General features: G+C 38.9%; 1 protein-coding gene and 1 long non-coding RNA gene across 3 annotated transcripts in view; one reads left to right on the plus strand and one right to left on the minus strand.

Moving 5' to 3' along the window:
• TMBIM7 (protein lifeguard 2) overlaps nt 1-8877 on the plus strand; it is a 28290-nt gene extending 19413 nt beyond the window's left edge. For both annotated transcript variants that reach the window (XM_071215172.1, XM_004475726.3), the window contains exons 9-11: nt 1919-2008; nt 4976-5023; nt 8351-8877. In XM_071215172.1, the coding sequence (XP_071071273.1) occupies nt 1919-2008; nt 4976-5023; nt 8351-8503 (291 nt within the window). In that variant the 3' untranslated portion in view covers nt 8504-8877. The remainder of the gene's footprint in view (nt 1-1918; nt 2009-4975; nt 5024-8350) is intronic.
• LOC131278503 (uncharacterized) lies at nt 211-16324 on the minus strand. The gene is made up of 2 exons (XR_009185830.2): nt 16263-16324; nt 211-1071 (listed from the first exon to the last, which is right to left on the minus strand). It is a non-coding gene; the product is annotated as an uncharacterized lncRNA (long non-coding RNA).
• Nucleotides 16325-17594: the final 1270 nt, after the last annotated feature.

The raw sequence follows: 17594 nt of genomic DNA on the forward strand, positions 1-17594 counted from the left end.
CTGCTGCTGGACACACTTTGAGAACTACTCCTCTCTCTCTTTTTTTAAATTTTTATACTCAATATTCTAGTTTATTCATTGAACATGTTATTAAGGTATCTTTTAAAAATCTTTCAGGAAACAAACCAAATAAGAATAAATACAGTTATTTACAAAGAACATAAAAATGGAGAATTGAGGCGAACAAACTTCCAAACAAACATGTCAATGTATTTGCAATAATTTCTATATTATTTGTTATTTTATTTTTATTTTTATTAACATAATTATGATCCCATTCTGATAGTCCTCTAATCAATGCTGAATAACAATATACAATATTACATAGCTCAAAACAAATAGGGAAAAAACATAGTCATCCGTCAGCACACATAATTCTGGATAGGAATATATTTTTGGGGATGATTTTGAGTAAAATATTGACATTAACATTTTTTTAAAAATTTAATTCCCTTTTTTTAAACAGATAACATAGATCACAAAAAATGTTAAGTTACAAAATATAAGAGGTTCCCATATATCCCACACCCCACCCCCTCCTCCCACATCAACAACCTCTCATAATTGTGGCACATTCATTGCATTTGGTGAATATATTTTCCAGTGCTGCTGCACCATGGCATGGATTATAGTTTACGTTGTAGTTTACATTCTCCCCCAGTACACTCTGGGTTATGGCAGGATATACAATGTCCAGCATCTGTCCCTGCAATATCATTTAGGACAACTCCAAGTCCCAAAAATGCCCCCACATCAAATTTCTTCTTCCTTCTCCCTGCCTTCAGCAGCTACGGTGGCCACTGTCTCCACATCAATGATATAATTTCTTCCATTGCTAGAGTCACAATAGTTCTATAGTAGAATACCAGTAAATCCACTCTAATCCATAGTTTATTCCTCCATCCTGTGGACCCTGGGATGTCCATTTTACCTCTAAATCTAGAGGGGGCTTAGATCCCACATGTTCATGGATGGATTCTCCTGTTGGCAGTTGTAGGCACTCTCGATTCCCTGGTGTGGTGGTTGACCATCTTCACCTCCCTCTTAGCTGACCTGGGTAAGTCCAACAAACTGGGTATTTTAAGGGAAAGTAAGAGAGGGAGAAATAATTAGGAAACAGCCTTACAAGAAATTGTCTTGGATTCAAGGCTCCTTTTTTTGCTGCACAATTCCATTTTGTCAGGTCAGAAGATGGATATCCCTTTTCCCTTTATATTTTCTTTAAAAAATCCAGGTTGATTTGGGTTATTTGTTGATAAAGGTAAAAATGAAAAGCACATAAATAATTTCCAAATTATTTGTGTTTTTTCATTAAAATGTATGCCTATAGCAGAGAGGGTGTAGCTCAGTGGTTGGTGCCTGCTTTGCATGTATGAGGTCCTGGTTCAATCCCTGGTACCTCCTAAAAAAAATTAGATATATATATACATACACACACACATACACACCTATAAACATGAAAAAAGTCACCCAGTTAACGTCTTGGTATATTTAATTCCATTAATGTTTTCCATGAATGTGCTTCTAAAAATATGTTCATGTTAGTTATGGTTATAATCATATTATGAATATATTCCATTTATTCAATGTATCTTTTTATTAGAGAAAATTTCATGTAATTATGAAATAGAATAGTGTAATGAACCCCATGTAACTTTACCTAGTTTAAAGTAGTTTAAAAAATACCTATCAAGTCATGGTTATTGTCATTTCATTTATACTTATCCTACCCTCTTCTTCCTGAAGCAAATCCCAGTCAATGTAACACTTTTTATGTACCATATTATGGTTAGTACTAATAGATTTCCATCATTCTCTTAATTGCCAGGGTAAACTATTAGCAATTAGATCAGTTTCTGCCAAAATTCCTTATATGGTAATTGAGGTTTTTTTGTTTTATTTCTCTTTGTTTCCTTAGTGGGATTTTACCTTGCTAAATGGAATGCTGTTTGTTATGCTCTTCGTACTTATTCTCTATGGGATTCTCTTACTCTTCATACGAACATATGTAAGTAAAATTTCATTTGGGAACCTCAAAATATTGTTAGAAATACAGGAGAAGTGCTGGTTGTGTTAGTCTAGGTCCTCTGAGGCTCAAACACTAAACATGAAAGGATTTGACTAGGAGAAATATCTGTGAGAGAAAATGGGAAGGATGCCAGAGAAAACCAGGAAAGCTGTCAGACCATAAGGGCATCTTTGACCCCAAATGAAGTAAAGAAGGACGAAAAGCTGTGTGGAAGCATTCTAAATGTGGTGCAATCTAAGGAGGTTCAGCAAGGCCATCAGAATCCCTGAGCCAAACTTGGCCATCAGAATAGTCCTGCATCTCCTAGGAAACGTCCTGTTGCTCTCAGCCATTGTCTGGGATCTGCCTGAGGGAAACCTTGAAGCAAACTGCAATGGATTTCAGAGTGCAGTAGCTGGGGAGCTTGGTCAGTTACATTCCAGTAGCTGGAAGTCCATGACCCATCCTCATAGCCACCACACTGGTATTGTTGGGAAGTATCATGGACAGCGGATCTGGGACCTGAATAATGAGCTCCTACCTTACTCAATAGTTGTCTTTCCCCAACGACAGTTGGTGTCTCAAGAGAGTCTTGAGGGAAACCTACTCACAGGAGCAGGCCATGGTCCTTCTCCTCTAAATGAGCAGGGTGGGGATGGGGTGACTTCCTGTTAGAGAGTTTGCTTTTTGTACTCCCTCAGGGATTTTCCTTTTAGTTTGGTGTCCTTTGTGACTGATTACAGCAGCACTGTTTGGCTAGGGACCTGGTCTCCAGAATCTTTGTCAAAACACCCAGTGGAAGGCCATGTGATTAGCCAATGGCTTTCATTGATTGGGACAAAAATATTTTTAATTTATACGAATTTATCTGTTGCAGTTAGTTTGCATAGGAAAATGATTGTGCAGTTCAAAGATGCCTCCTTAGAGTAGTAAATAGCATTTGATGAATGTGGACAGAGTCAAGGGATTGTATGAATGGTTGTATGTGGACTGGAGTCAGCAGATGGTGCAACTTGTTTGGTGCAATGTGGGTAAAAGAGATGGAACTTTTCTGAAAGCAGCCTATAGAGGGCTCCTTATTTTCTGATTCTAGCCTTTTCTTTTAATTGTTTTATTTAATGCATTTATTGAATACTTACTAGTTGTCAGACATAGGGCTATGTGCTTTTACATATGGAGTCAAATTTAATTCTCACAACACCCCTGAAAAGTACATATTGCATCTATTTTACAGATAAGGAAACAGGCTCATAGAAATCAAATAATTCATCCAAGTTCACACAGGTGGGGTGGTAAATGGCAGGGGAAGGCATCAAAGCCAGGTCTGTGTGATTCCAAAGCCCATTTCCACCATATTGCACTAAATCGGTAGATCGTATAGAGGGTATAGAGAGAGAGACAGGGGATCTGGCCTGGCCTGGCAGGTGGTGTCTGTGTGTGAGTGATCCCTCTGTGGAGACCCCATTGGAGGCCATGTCCACTGATGACCAGTCTGGGACCTATGACCATTCAACTAATGTCCCAAGGATAACTTGGACCAAATGCAGAAACAAAGAGGTTCTTTGGCAAAAAAGGACTTGATATAGGAATTTTCAGACATAAGACCAAAAGTTCTGTCTGTACTGGTCTAGTTTTATGATTGACCACATGTTCATAGGGAGATGGCATCTATATTTTAGAGATTAAACTCAAGGATATCATAAAGACTTGCCTTTAAAGGTCACAGTTCTCCACTTATTATTGATAATAGCAGACAAATGAATTTGTAATATGAATTTTAGGTGGGTTCCATAGATCTTTACCATATCACTTGAGTGCAGTTAAGGTACTGTTTTCTACTAGATGTATCAACCCAAGTTCCCATTCTAAATTTCCTTTTCACAAACATCTACAATATATAATTTTACACATCTTTGTTAATGGAATACTTTCGACTGAGCCTTGTCCTAAGTATACCTACTTGTTTGACCTTGGCAATTTTGAATTCTTTGGACTCCAGTTATCAAGTGTGTTCTTACTATTAGCTTAGCCTGTAAACTCTGGGCATTCCAGACTGATTTTCTTCTCCTAATTTCCCTTCTTTATTGAGAAGCTCGTTAGTGGAGTGCTCTGTCTATCCCTCTTAGGACAAGCTTTGTGGTCTTGAAGAGTTAATGTCACATTTTCTCAGGTGTTGTATACCACTTTCTTATAGAGACAAACACTTTGACATTTGACCAGTCTCATATTCTGACAGGGAGATTTTGGTTGCAAGGAAAAAATACTGCTCAAATTAGCTCGAGGCAAAGACCAGAGGGAATAACATGAAACTCCTAGGTGGGAAGAAGAGCCCTGATACACCTGAATGGAAATCCCACCTACTTCCTTGGGCTGAGCTGATGGGCCACCTCCGCTTGTGCAGTGATAGCTCTAGGAATAGCTCCTAATGCAGTAGTCTCTGCTTCTTGGATCCCTCCATCCCAAGAATTGACTTCTGACTGGCCTGGTGCATCTATTTGAGCCCAGTTATATGTCAGAGGTTCCTGTTCAATGAACAGATTGGCAGCCTTTGGATTGGGTGTCTTCTACTTTTTGTCAGTCAGCTCTAGCTAGGGAGTAGAAGGGTCATTACATTCTTAAGTTATCCCTTCCAAGGGCTGAAGATATGGCAGATTCTCTTAAAGGGGTATGTGGAATGGGTGAAAAGTGAAACATACTAATGCAGGCTACTTGTCTTCCCATGCACGAGATATTTAGCACTTACCTGATGAATAATATTTGGCATATGCAAGGTTATTTTCACTTGCCTTGCTGAATGGAAATTCCGTGGATGCTATTAATGACTGACCATATTCAAGAAAAGATTACATCTCCACAGACTGGACTTTCTTAATATTGGGTTATTATCCAACAGCAGTGACCTATGTGGACCCTTTCATTATTCCAAAAGTATCTCTTAATATACACTTGTTTCCTTTCTTTCTACAGTATTTGCATCTATTATATGCTGGACTTGGAACTGTGATCTTCTCATTGGTAAGTCCATGTTTTTCCCTCTCTTTGACAAAGAATATAGTGTGTGCGTTGACACCTTGTGCCAAGCTTGGTTCAAGTGGAGTCACTAGCTCACTGGGAAGCCCGTCAGGCGTGTTGCTACTTTAAGGATCACGTTAAAAGCCATTACCGTCAGGAGAGCTGGGTGGTCTTCCCAATACACAAAAACATTACTTTTCTCAAGAGAGAGATAATATTTAGTAAGAGAAAGAAGAGTCATTCATTTATAAGCTTTGACATTTGTAGCAGTGTTGTGGTTTCTTTCTGTTTTTCTTTTTAAACCAGGGGAAATCTTTCAAAGTAGAAATGTCATGTGGGATATAGATAGAAGTCATTGCTAATGCATCAGTGAATCTCTTCACTTAGTCTTGTCTCTTGCTGTCACATCTTTAAAATAATTTGAAGAAGTCTTGTTACAAAAATAATACATGCATAGTTTAAAATTCAAACACTATAGGTTATAAAATGAAAATAAAAATCTCCCTCTTACCTTCCTCTCCCAGAATTAACCACTGTTAACAGTTTCTTGTGAATGCTTTCAAAACTTCTGTATGTATGTATATATCATTTCTTGTTACACAAATATAATCATATTATATGCAGTGCTCTATTCTTTACTTTTTCAGTTAAAAATAACTATCTCCACATATTAGCAGGCATGAATCTACCTCATTCTTTTTGAGAGGTGCATGGTATTCCATTTTATGCTTTTATTATGTCACATATTTTAGAGTTTAACTTTTTAAATGATTTCTTTTGGAAATTTCCAAAATTTCATACATAGAAGTAGACTGGTATAATGTACTGTAAATATTAACACCAAGCTTAAGCAACATCCACATTTTGCTTCATCTTGTTCCTCCTATATTTTTTTCTGGAATTATTGCACACGTTTTATTTTTTTTTTAAAGATTTATTTTTATTTATTTAATTCCCCTCCCCTCCCCCGGTTGTCTGTTTTCTGTGTCTTTTTGCTGCGTCTTGTTTCTTTTTTCTTTGTCCGCTTCTGTTGTCGTGAGCGGCACGGAAAGTGTGGGCGGCGCCATTCCTCGGCAGGCTGCTCCCTCCTTCACGCTGGGCGGCTCTCCTTATGGGTGCACTCCTTGCGCGTGGGGCTCCCCTACGCGGGGGACACCCCTGTGTGGCACAGCACTCCTTGCGTGCATCAGCACTGCGCATGGGCCAGCTCCACATGGGTCAAGGAGGCCCGGGGCTTGAACCGCGGGCCTCCCATGTGGTAGACGGACGCCCTAACCACTGGGCCAAAGTCCGTTTCCCTGCACACGTTTTAGATGTTAGAAAAACTTAGACCAGTAGGTTAAGGTTAAGTACGGATTTTCTTTTTCCATGTTCTTATTTCTTCTCTTATTATAAAAGCAACTGATTTGTGCTTTTTCCATTACTCTTGCCTTCTCAGCCATGGTCTATTGGTACTTGCTGTTGTTCACTCTTGAGTCTTGTTTAGGCATAGATTGTTTTCATGCAAAAACTTGTTGGTGTTTCTGTTCCCAGTTTGCAAACAGAAGCTAGAGGAGGGCCAAGCAAATAGCCAGAGGGAGTTGTAGGGGCTGAGGCAGGGTGCCACACTTCCAAATGCTCCCAGGGTTCTGAATCCCAACTGGGGCCTCCCTGTGGGCTGCTTCTGTCTTGGACAGCAGCTGAGACCTTTCATTTGGAGGAAAGGTACCAGCTTGATCTCTGTTCCTTTACTCTCCGATTTTCCCATCTGCCCTCAAAAACATCAGCTCATCTCAGAAGCCACATTACTAACCATGTAATCATGTCTGTGAAATGATTAAATCATTATCCCTCCTATAAGAAGAAAAAGATAAAGTCAGGGCTTTTCGGAGGGGAGGAGGGCAGAAAAGAAGTCCATAGAAGTAAGGACTCCAGGGTGATAGACTGAGGCTAAGAGCTGAGCTGGAAGCTCAGCTACTTGGGATCTTTTTTCCTTTAAAGGATACCAACAGTTCTGGTTTGCCTGGGGTGGAGGAGTTTTCCAGGACATGTGAAAGTCCAGGGCAAGCTTGGATGGTTGGTCACCCTAGCTTTTTTTTTTTTCTTTTTCTTTTTCTTTTTTTCTTCCAAAGGGGCAGTGGAATCAGAAGTAGGGAGAGGGGAGGAGAAAGGGGGAGAAGGACTAAGTGGTTAAGGAGAGGCAGCTGCTTTGGCTTGGGTTTGACTCTTTTCTCAGCTATTCACTGCAGCATGTTTTCCCCTTTTGAGTCTCAGTCAATTTCACCTGCCTCACCCGACTTCCCCACGTTCCACAAGATATTATCTGTAATGAACCAGGTGTGGCACTATCCAGGAGGTGCTTAAGAACTTTCCTTCTGTGGCTTCCCCTTCTTACTACTCATTCTTGTGAGTCCATGTGAGAACCAGAAGTCAGTGAGAGCAAACACCTGAATAAGTTTCACGTTGGGATAAGTTTCTCTGAAATGGATATTGTTAAAAAAATACTTGAAGGATTGTTTAGTCCTCTCCCCCAAATTCTCTACAATGCTAGTGTTGATCTGTCTGATTGGGGTCTTCCTCACAGCACCTTTTAGTCTAGAGTCAAGATATGAAGAAGCAACTGCATCACTTGTTTTCTTTTTTTCCCTCCAATGGCTTTATGGCTTGACTTGGGCATGTTCTTCACTGTTTGGGACTGTTCAATTTGCAACAAACATAAGTATGAGAGGGTTCTTCTGACTTTTTTATGTTGATGTTTTGGATGCTAATACTTCATTCAACCTACTGCAGCTAAACTAAAACGTTTACTTTGGGGATTATTTAACCAAATATGGATGTCCTCTCCTCTTTATTCTTTTCTGGATATAATGACATCATGATAAAGCCATCCCCAAACATCAAGGTTTGAAAAATGCTATCACCCTAAGCTCTAAGAATTCAGAATAATTGCTTCAGGTGAATCTAAAAGTCAGAAACCACCTTTATTTTCATTCTTTGTTTATGGGGCAAAATCACAAACATAGGGTATTTTGCAGTGTATCACTGTGTCTTTTCTCCTAGTCCATGTTACTAACTACAGCTGCAAAGGTTTTTTTTGGATTTAGAACGTTAATAAAGGCTCACAGATTTGGTCCCATGGCTTCAGGAGGATGGGGTATTTGCTTTTACAAATAGAGTATAAACTTGGGGAAGTTATGAATGATTGGGGCTGTAAGAATAACATATACTGCAACAAATAGACTTTCATAATATTTTTCTTCATGCCGAAATATTTTTTTCCAGATCATTTAGGACACTTATTTGATAGAAATGTACAATATAAGCAGCTAATCCTTCTTTCTTTTCTTTAAGTACTTAGTAATGGATGTGCAGCTCATGGTGGGAGGGCGTCACCATCATTCTGACCTGGATCCTGAGGAGTACGTTTTTGCTGCTCTGAACATCTACTTGGACATCATCAACCTTTTCCTTTTTATTTTGCAACTGTTTCAACTGACACGATAGTCAAACCGCCAAGGCTTGTTTGTGTTAAATAAAAAGAAGAAAGGTGGGACACCTGTGAAGTACTGGCAGGCTCAGATGTGCAGAGGTTGCCACTTCACAAGCACTTTTATTTAAAAATAATAAATAATATATATTTTTGGTCAAATGAAACCTAGTGTTCATAAATTGTTTTTAGTTCAATTGTTACATAGCAAAATTTTCTGGGGAACATTGCCAATTTTTATAACAGCAAAAGATGAGTATTGTCTTTTGATATTTGAGTATTCACTTTTGTAAGATGCTCATTACTTTGTTGATGTTAAAATTTTCCCATGTACTATTTAAAACTGTAAAGAACGTCTCCATATATGAATAAATTTGATTGGAGAAACCTACATTTACTTCTTTATTTCTCTTGATTTGGATATTTTGTGGAACTTTGTTGGCATCTGATTTTTTTCTTTTTTCTTTTTTTTAACAGAAGTTATAGGTTTACAGAAAAGTAATGTATAAAAACGTAAAATACAGAGTTCTCATTACCACCTAGCATTAGTGTGGAACATTAGTTATAATTCATGAAGGAATTATATACACTGGTCATAATTCATGAGGGAACATTTTTATAATTGTACTATTAATTAGAGTCCATCATTAACTCTGTTGTACAGGTCACTGTTTTTAAAATTTTTATTCTAAGCATCTTTATACAACCTATAACTTCCCCTTTTAACCACATTCACATATGCAATCCAGTGCTGTTCATTGTTCTCACAGTGCCGTGCTACCATCACCACCATCCATTACCAAACTTTACAATCAACCCAGACAGAAGCTCTGTACAGTTTAAGCATTAACTCCGCATTCTCTGCCCCAGCCCAGTCCATGGTAAACTACATTCTGGATTCTGACTCTTTGAGTTTACTTATTCTAATTATATCAGTGATACCATAACATGTTTGTCCTTTTGTGTCTGGCCTATTTCACTCATCATGGGGTCTTCAAGATATTCCATGTTGTGGCATGTATCAGGACCTCATTCCTTTTTATGGCTGAATAATATCCCTTTGTATGTATATGCCACATTTTGTTTGTTCCTTCATTGGTTGTTGGGCACTTGGCTTGCTTCCATCTTTTGACAATTGTGAACAATGCTTCTATTAACATTGGTGTGCAAATATCTGTTCAAGTCTCTGCTTTCACTTCTTTGGGGTATATACCTAGTAGTGGGCTTGCTGAGTCATGTGATGCTATCCCTGCTTTCTGAGGAACTGCCAAACGGTCTTCCACAATAGTGACACTTGCATCTGCAATGAATGAGTGTTCTTATTTCTCCACATCCTCTCCAATGCATGTAATTTTCTGTTTTTTTTTTTTCAATAGTAGCCATTCTAGTGGGTGTGAAATGGTATCTCATTGTGGTTTTGTTTTGCATTTCCATAATAGTTAATAATGTTGTATCTTTTTGTGTGCTTTTTGACCATTTATATATAGTCTTTGGGGGAATGTCTTTTCAAGTCTTTTGTCCATTTTTAAATTGGGATGTTTGTCTTTTAATTGTTGAGGTGTAGGATTTCTTATTTATTCTAGGTATGAAACTGTATTAGTCAGCCAAACCGGTGCTGATGCAAAATACCTGAAATTGGTTGGTTTTTATAAAGGGTATTTATTTGAGGTAGGAGCTTACAGACACCAGGCCATAAAGCATAAGTTACTTCCCTCACCAAAGTCTATTTCCACGTGTTGGAGCAAGATGGCTGCTGACATCTGTGAGGGTTCAGGCTTCCTGGGTTCCTCCCTTCCTCAGCCTTCTTTTTCCAGGGCTCAGTGTTTCTCTCTTTCTGGGGCTTGTTTTTGTTTCCTCTGTGAGCTTACTTCCTGGGGCTCTAGCTTAAGGCTTCAGTATCAAACCCCAACATCAAAACCCTTCAACTTTGTGCTTTGCCATGCCTTTTATCTGAAACTCTCCACCCACCAAGGGGTGGGTACTCAACACCCTACCAACACAAGAGGTTTACTTGATTACCCAAGTAAACCTCTAAATTCAATATAATCTCATATAACCAGAGGAAAAGACCAATTTACAAACATAATTCAATATTTCTTTTTGGAATTCATCAATAATATCAAACTGCTACAGAAACCCTTATCAGATATGTGGTTGGCAAATCTTTTCTCCCATTGAGTAGGTTGTCTTTTTCACTTCCATGATAAAGTTCTTTGCACAAAAGTTTTAAATATTGATGGCTCCTATTTATCTAATTTTTCTATTATTGCTTGTGCTTTGGGTGCAAAGTCTAAGAAACCATTGCCTAACACAAATCATGAAGATGCTGCCCTACATTTTCTTCCAGGAAACAGTTTTTATATTTAGGTCTTTCAATCCTTTTGAGTTAACTTTAGTATGTGGTATGGAATGGTATCATTCTTTTGCATATGGATATCCAGTTTTCCCAGCACCATTTCTTGAGGAGACTCTACTTTCCCAATTTAGGGTACTTGGCAGTCTTGTCAAAATTCAAAATGCAAATGGTCATGGATGTGCATGTCAATATCTGAACTCTCAATTAGATTCCATTGTTCTGTAGGTTTGTCCTTATGCCAGTACCGTCCTATTGTGACCACTGAAGCTTTGTAATAAGATTTTTTAAAAAGATTTATTTATTTATTTATCTCCCCTTCCTCCCCACCCCCCCACCCCAGTTGTCTGTTCTCTGTGTCTATTCCCTGTGTCTTCTTTGTCCGCTTCTGTTGTCAGCGGCATGGGAATCTGTGTTTCTTTTGGTTGCATCATCTTGTGTCAGCTCTCCGTGTGTGCGTCACCATTCCTGGGCAGGCTGCACTTTCTTTCGTGCTGGGCGGCTCTCCTTACAGGGCGCACTCCTTGCACGTGGGGCTCTCCTATGTGGGGGACACCCCTTTGTGGCACGGCACTTCTTCCACGCATCAGCACTGCACATGGGCCAGCTCCACACGGGTCAAGGAGGCCCGGGTTTTGAACGGCAGACCTCCCATGTGGTAGACGGACGCCCTAACCATTGGGCCAAGTCCGCTGCCTGTAATAAGTTTTAAAGTCAGGAAGTGAGAGCCCTCTGACTTCTTTTTCAAGATAGTTTTGAGTATTCAGGACTCTCTATTCTTCCAAATAATTTTTTTTTTAAGATTTATTATTTATTTATTTCTCTCCCCTTCCCCACCCTGCCCCCTCCCCTCCCCCCCAGTTATCTGCTCTCTGTGTCCATTTGCTGTGTGTTCTTCTGTGTCCGCTTGCTTTCTTGTCAGCAGCACCGGGAATCTGTGTCTCTTTTTGTTGCATCATCTTGCTGTGTCAACTCTCCATGTGTGCGGTGCCACTCCTGGGCAGGCTGCACTTTTTTTGCCCTGGGCAGCTCTCCTTATGGGGTGCACTCCTTGCATGTGGGCTTCCCTATGTGGGGGGCACCACTCTGGCACAGCACTCCTTGTGTGCATCAGCACTGCACGTGGGCCAGCTCATCACATGGGTCAGGAGGCCCTGGGTTTGAACCTTGGGCCTCCCATGTGGTAGGCGGACGTTCTGTTGAACCAAATATGCTTCCCCAAAATAAATTTTGATGACTGACTTTTCCATTTCTGCAGAGTAGGTTGTTGGAATTTTGATTGTGATTGTATTGATTCTGTAAATCATTTTGGGTAGAATTGACATCTTAGTAAGATTTAGTCTTCTAATCCCTGAGCATGGAATGTACTTCCATTTATTTAGGGCTTTAAAAATTTCTTTTAGCAGTGTTTTGTAGTTTTCTGTGTATAAGTCCTTTACATCCTTGGTTAAATGATTCTTTTAGTTGGTATTGTAAAAGGAATTTTTTAAAAAATTTCTTCCACAGATTACCCATTACAAGTGTACAGAAACACTTCTGATTTTTGTATGTTGATCTTGTACCTGCCACTGTGCTGAATTTATTAGCTGTAGTAGCTTTGTTGTAGAATTTTTGGGACTTACTATATATAGCATTGTGTAATCTGCAATAGAGAGTTTTACTTCTTTCTTTCTAATATGGATGCATTTTATTTCTTTTTCTTGCTTAATTGCTCTGGCTAGAACTTCCGTACACGGCTGAATAACAGTGGTGACAGTGGGCATCCTAGTCTTGTTATAAATCTTAGCAGGGAAGGTTTCAGTCTTTTACCATGGAGCATACTGTTAAACAGGACTAATCACTTCAAGAAACTAAGATGGTTGTTTACACCTGGAGGCATTTGTCATTCAGCTCATCTTTTGAGTGGGTATTCGGCACAGTGAGGATAAACTTGTATGGCCCACAGAAATGACTGATCTAATAATGCTGACATTATGAATCCTGTACTTAGAGAAATGTCAGATGAAAATAACTGATGGTTGAATAAATTTTTTTGTATTAAGGGAATGGGAAAATAACCCATTGAATCTATTATAAAACACTATGTTCTGCAAAAGATGAAGTACTTCTCAAAGCTCTAAGGAAATAAAGAAATTTTTAAATGGGGGAAATGGAGATAACAGAATCTCAAGGGCCATTTTATATAAAGGAATCTCATAGAGAAAAGAAAAGCAGGAATCCTGCTTTTGGTTAACATGCTAATAGGGAAAAAATTATCAAGTTGACATCTGCCCTAGTATAAATTCTTCTAATATAAACATTATATATATAAACTGCCCATTTACACTAGTGGTTGACATTTCAGCTCACAGGCCAAATACAGCCTGCTACCTCTTTTTGTAAATAAAGTTTTATTGGAACACAGTCATACCTGTTCTTTTACATATATTGCCTGTGGCTATTTTTGTGCTCTAATTACAGAGTTGAGTAATTGCAACAGAGATCAAATGGCCCTCAAAGCCTAAAATATTTACTATCTAGAACTTTACTGAATGTTTGCCAACTACGGACTTACACAATTAAAATGTTAAGATCCTAATAGAAGAATGAGAAATGAAAGGAAAAATGGATAAGCCCAGTGTGTTTAAACTAATTACAATTGAAGTATATAAGCTTAATAAAAATTGCTTTCAGGAGGTCTGTTCTTGGTAAATGTCAAATAAGTATAGCATAGTTGAAGTTTGGGGAATTCTGCCAAATAGGAAGAATTTCTGTCCTAGATGCATTTTTTATCCTCCTTTATTAATACAACCCCTTCGCAAATTCAGCAAATTTTGTTTCAAGTTTGAGATAATTTATTCTGCATAATTATTGACTTTGTACCAGTCTCAAGCAATCTATTTGCAACCAGGAAAGCCATTTAAGTCTGAACTATTTCAAGGCCTGGCATGAACATTAGGAGCGACCATTTCCAGTATAGATGAATTATGAAGTGAGAGGATAGGGAAACTAGATGGGTTCTTCTGGTTTCTCTAGAACTATTTATCACAGATCTTCCTTTTTAGATTTAAATCAATTTACATATCTTATGTCAGGCATTTTAATATAAGAATGCCACTACACATAGTCATATGCCCTTGGCTTTTGGATTACTTGTTTCTAATTAGCCCTATTTCTACTTCTTCCCAGTTATGTTAATACTCAGAAAGGGGTCACTACTTAAGGCTTAAAATACTACAACTCTGATGGAATCTCCTTGAAGATCTATATACTATGTTGTTTTGAATGTCTCTTGAACTCTTTCTCTTCATATATCCATTTCATACTCTTCACAACTTTTGGAGACTGTGCCAAAATTATGGACTTTGCTGTGGGATAATGGAACCAAGTCTTCATTACTCAACAAGATTATTTTTGTACCCAAAACTTCTTAGAGTGTTTTGGAGCTGTCTTCTATCTCTAAATGGGAGAAGTAAATCCTTTGAAAATAAAAATGCTCCATTTTTGTGCAATTCAGTGAGTAATGGGATAAAAAACAACTCCACTCTAAAGCTAAAAACTAAACACAATGTCAGATTCTGAAGTTAGCTTGTCTTTTTATCTGGTTATTGTTTCTTATTGTCTTTCATAATCTCATTACTGCTAGAAGTGTCTTGGAGAATGGGTTTAACCTCTGAAATGTCAGCAAGTAGTCTTAACAAAAAGCCACTCCAAAAAAAATTCTGCAAGGACTTTCCAAAGCTTCTAGTGCTGGGTATCCTAAGAAATATTACTATGTACACGTGCCAAAGACTTGGTACCCAAGTCAAGATGAACTAACTTCATAGAAGCAAGCAAGTCAACTGGGAAGCTGAGGTTTTACAAACTTCTTGGCATCAAGAAAACCATCATGCATAGAACAGAAACATGCTGCCTAATTTCTTTCTTTTTTTTAGTCTTTATTTTTTTAATGTTACGTTAAAAAAATATGAGGTCCCCATATACTCCCCACCCCCCTCACCCCACTCCTCCCCCCATAACAACAACCTCCTCAATCATCATGAGACATTCATTGCATTGATGTAAGTTCCTGTTGTTTCAGCACCATATCAGGCATTTCTGTTGTCTCGGCAATGTTCCCAACCACACAGCCTAATGTGTAGTCTATAGTGTGTGCCATTACCTAGAGATGGTGACTTAAGTAAAAGAAGTTCTAATGCTTACCTGACAATCTTTTGACTTATGCATTTAGTATGGGCATGACCAAGACACACGTCTCAGTGTTAGTCTATCACATGAATAGGTTGATTTGTTCTCAGTATTAGAAATTTGCCTTTTGGGAGAAGAGTCCACAAATTAGAAAATCTGTCAGGGGTGGTCCAAAATCCAGTGTCGTGTGGTACATTTGTGTTGGAAATTGAAGCATAGTGATTTCGCAGAGAGATGTGCTGTTTCCATGGCAACGCTTTTAACATAGGAATGCAGCAATTAAGCCTTTGCGTCAACAGGATGAAGCTGTCCCCGGGCAGGGAGAAATACTCGCAAACACACTTTGTAGTTTGAAAGTGCACTTTGTACTCTGAGATAAGTTCTTTAATTTACGAGTATTGTTAATGTATAGTTACGCTGCTTGTTATCGTGATAGTTTGAGTATATATAATGCCACATGTAGAAAATAAAGTTGTCTGAGGAGACATTACTCGCAGGCCCCCTGATCCCAGCTCGTTAGTTCTTTCTCTTTGTTTCCTCCCCCTTTTCTTTTCTTTCATTCCCAAAACCCTTTGGGTCCAAATCTCCAACACATTTGTAAATCAAATCAAGATGTCCATAAAAGGGTAATGGTTATGGGCTACGAAAATGAAAAGGAGAATCCATAGGAGGCTTCAGGAAATACCAACAAATGTTGAAGCTATAATTTATTTTTAAAAAATGATTTGCTTTTAACTTTTATTCTCTACATTATCCCAAATGGGATAGCTCTAGGCATGGTTTGATGAGCACATCTATCGATATACATGTGTATGTCGGTGAAAGTACTCATGTTTTCTGTTGTTCAGAATAGGTAATTTCTATTTTGCTATCTTCCTGTTCTCCAGTTCTTTCTTCTCCACTCTATTCTGCTCATTGAGTGAGTTTCAGTTATTGTCATTTTTAGTTCTATAATTTTCATTTAGTTATTTATATCTTATATTTCTTTATTGGGACTCTCCACTTTTTCATTCTTTCAAGGATGTTCATAAATTCTTGAAGCATTTTTATGATGGCTGCTTTTAAATCCTTGTCAATTAATTCTAACATTTCTATTATCTCAGAGTGGGTGCCTGTTGATTGTCTTTTCTCATTCACATGGAGATTTCTGATTGACATCTGGATGTTTTGGAGGTTATGAGACTTATTTAAATGTTCTGTTTATAGTACACTTCCTCTGACACTGCCATGGCAAGAGGGGGGCAGTATCTACCTACCTTGTTACTGCCAGGTGAGGTGGAAATTCAAGTTCCCCACTCAACCTCTGCTGATACCTGAAAGAGAACGGAATACTCACTACTGAAAGGCATGAAAATAATTTCAAACTTACCAATAGGTCTCCAGTGATACCACCCTGATAGGAAGGGGCAGGGGTACATCATCATTGTTCCCCACGTGGCCTCATCATTTCCACTGAGTGGTGATGAAATTTCTGATCTCTACTAGATATTCTCCGACATCACTCTAGCAAAGAGGGGGAGGGGTGCTTTGTTATGGCTGAGTGAAGGTAAAAGTCCAGGATTATCATGTGGTCTCCACTGACACCTCTGTGAGGGTAAGGATCTCTTTACTACTTAACATGAATGAAAATCCTGCCTTCCCAGTCAGACTTCTCTGATACCACTCAAGTGGAGGTATCCCCTTGATACCTGTGTTTGATCCTCATTTTCAAGGGGATATAGGATTGCAACTACACAATGGAGGTAAAGAAGAGTTTGCATGAACTACAGGAGATCCCCTAGAGCATCTCTTAATACTACCATGCCCTGTGGTTAAAATCAATGGAAAAGTGCAACAACTCAACCCGGGTATGAATACTAATGGCCTAGAAACTTCAGGAATGAAGGTTTGGGTCACCCTAGGAGGCAAAGAAAATAGCCAGCTGAGGTGCTTGGTGAGGTTAATGGGAACATGGACTGGGTAGTGGAAGAGATCGTTATAAATTTGAGTTATAACCATGTGACCAGTTACAGAAATGAATACTGTAATGGTTATAATTCTTCCTTGTTTGGATATATATATATATATTTATATATATTCCTAAAGCAAATAGGGAAGCAGATTTGGCTCAACGGATAGAGCATCTGCCTACTACATGGGAGGTCCAGGGTTCAAACCCAGGGCCTCCTGACCCGTGTGGAGCTGGCCCACGTGCATTGCTGATATGTGCAAGGAGTGCCCTGCCACGCAGGGGTGTCCCCTGTGTAGGCCCCACGTGCAAGGAATGCCCCCTGTAAGGAGAGCTGTCCAGTGCGAAAAACGTGCAGCCTGCCCAGGAGTGGCACCGCACACACGGAGAGCTGACCCAGCAAGATGACGCAACAAAAAGAGACACAGATTTCTGGTGCCACTGACAAGAATATAAGCAAACACAGAAGAACACACAGTGAATGGACACAGAGAGCAGACAACGGGGGGGGGGGGGGGGGGGGGAAGGAGGGCAGAGAAGGGGAGAGAAATAAATAAAAAATAAATCTTTAAAATTATATATATCTTCATTGTCTTCTCTAGGTTATTCCCTTATTAAAGTTATACTAACTTTATGTCAG

Source organism: Dasypus novemcinctus, chromosome 5 (genome assembly GCF_030445035.2).
Source record: "Dasypus novemcinctus isolate mDasNov1 chromosome 5, mDasNov1.1.hap2, whole genome shotgun sequence".
NCBI classification, from domain to species: domain Eukaryota; kingdom Metazoa; phylum Chordata; class Mammalia; order Cingulata; family Dasypodidae; genus Dasypus; species Dasypus novemcinctus.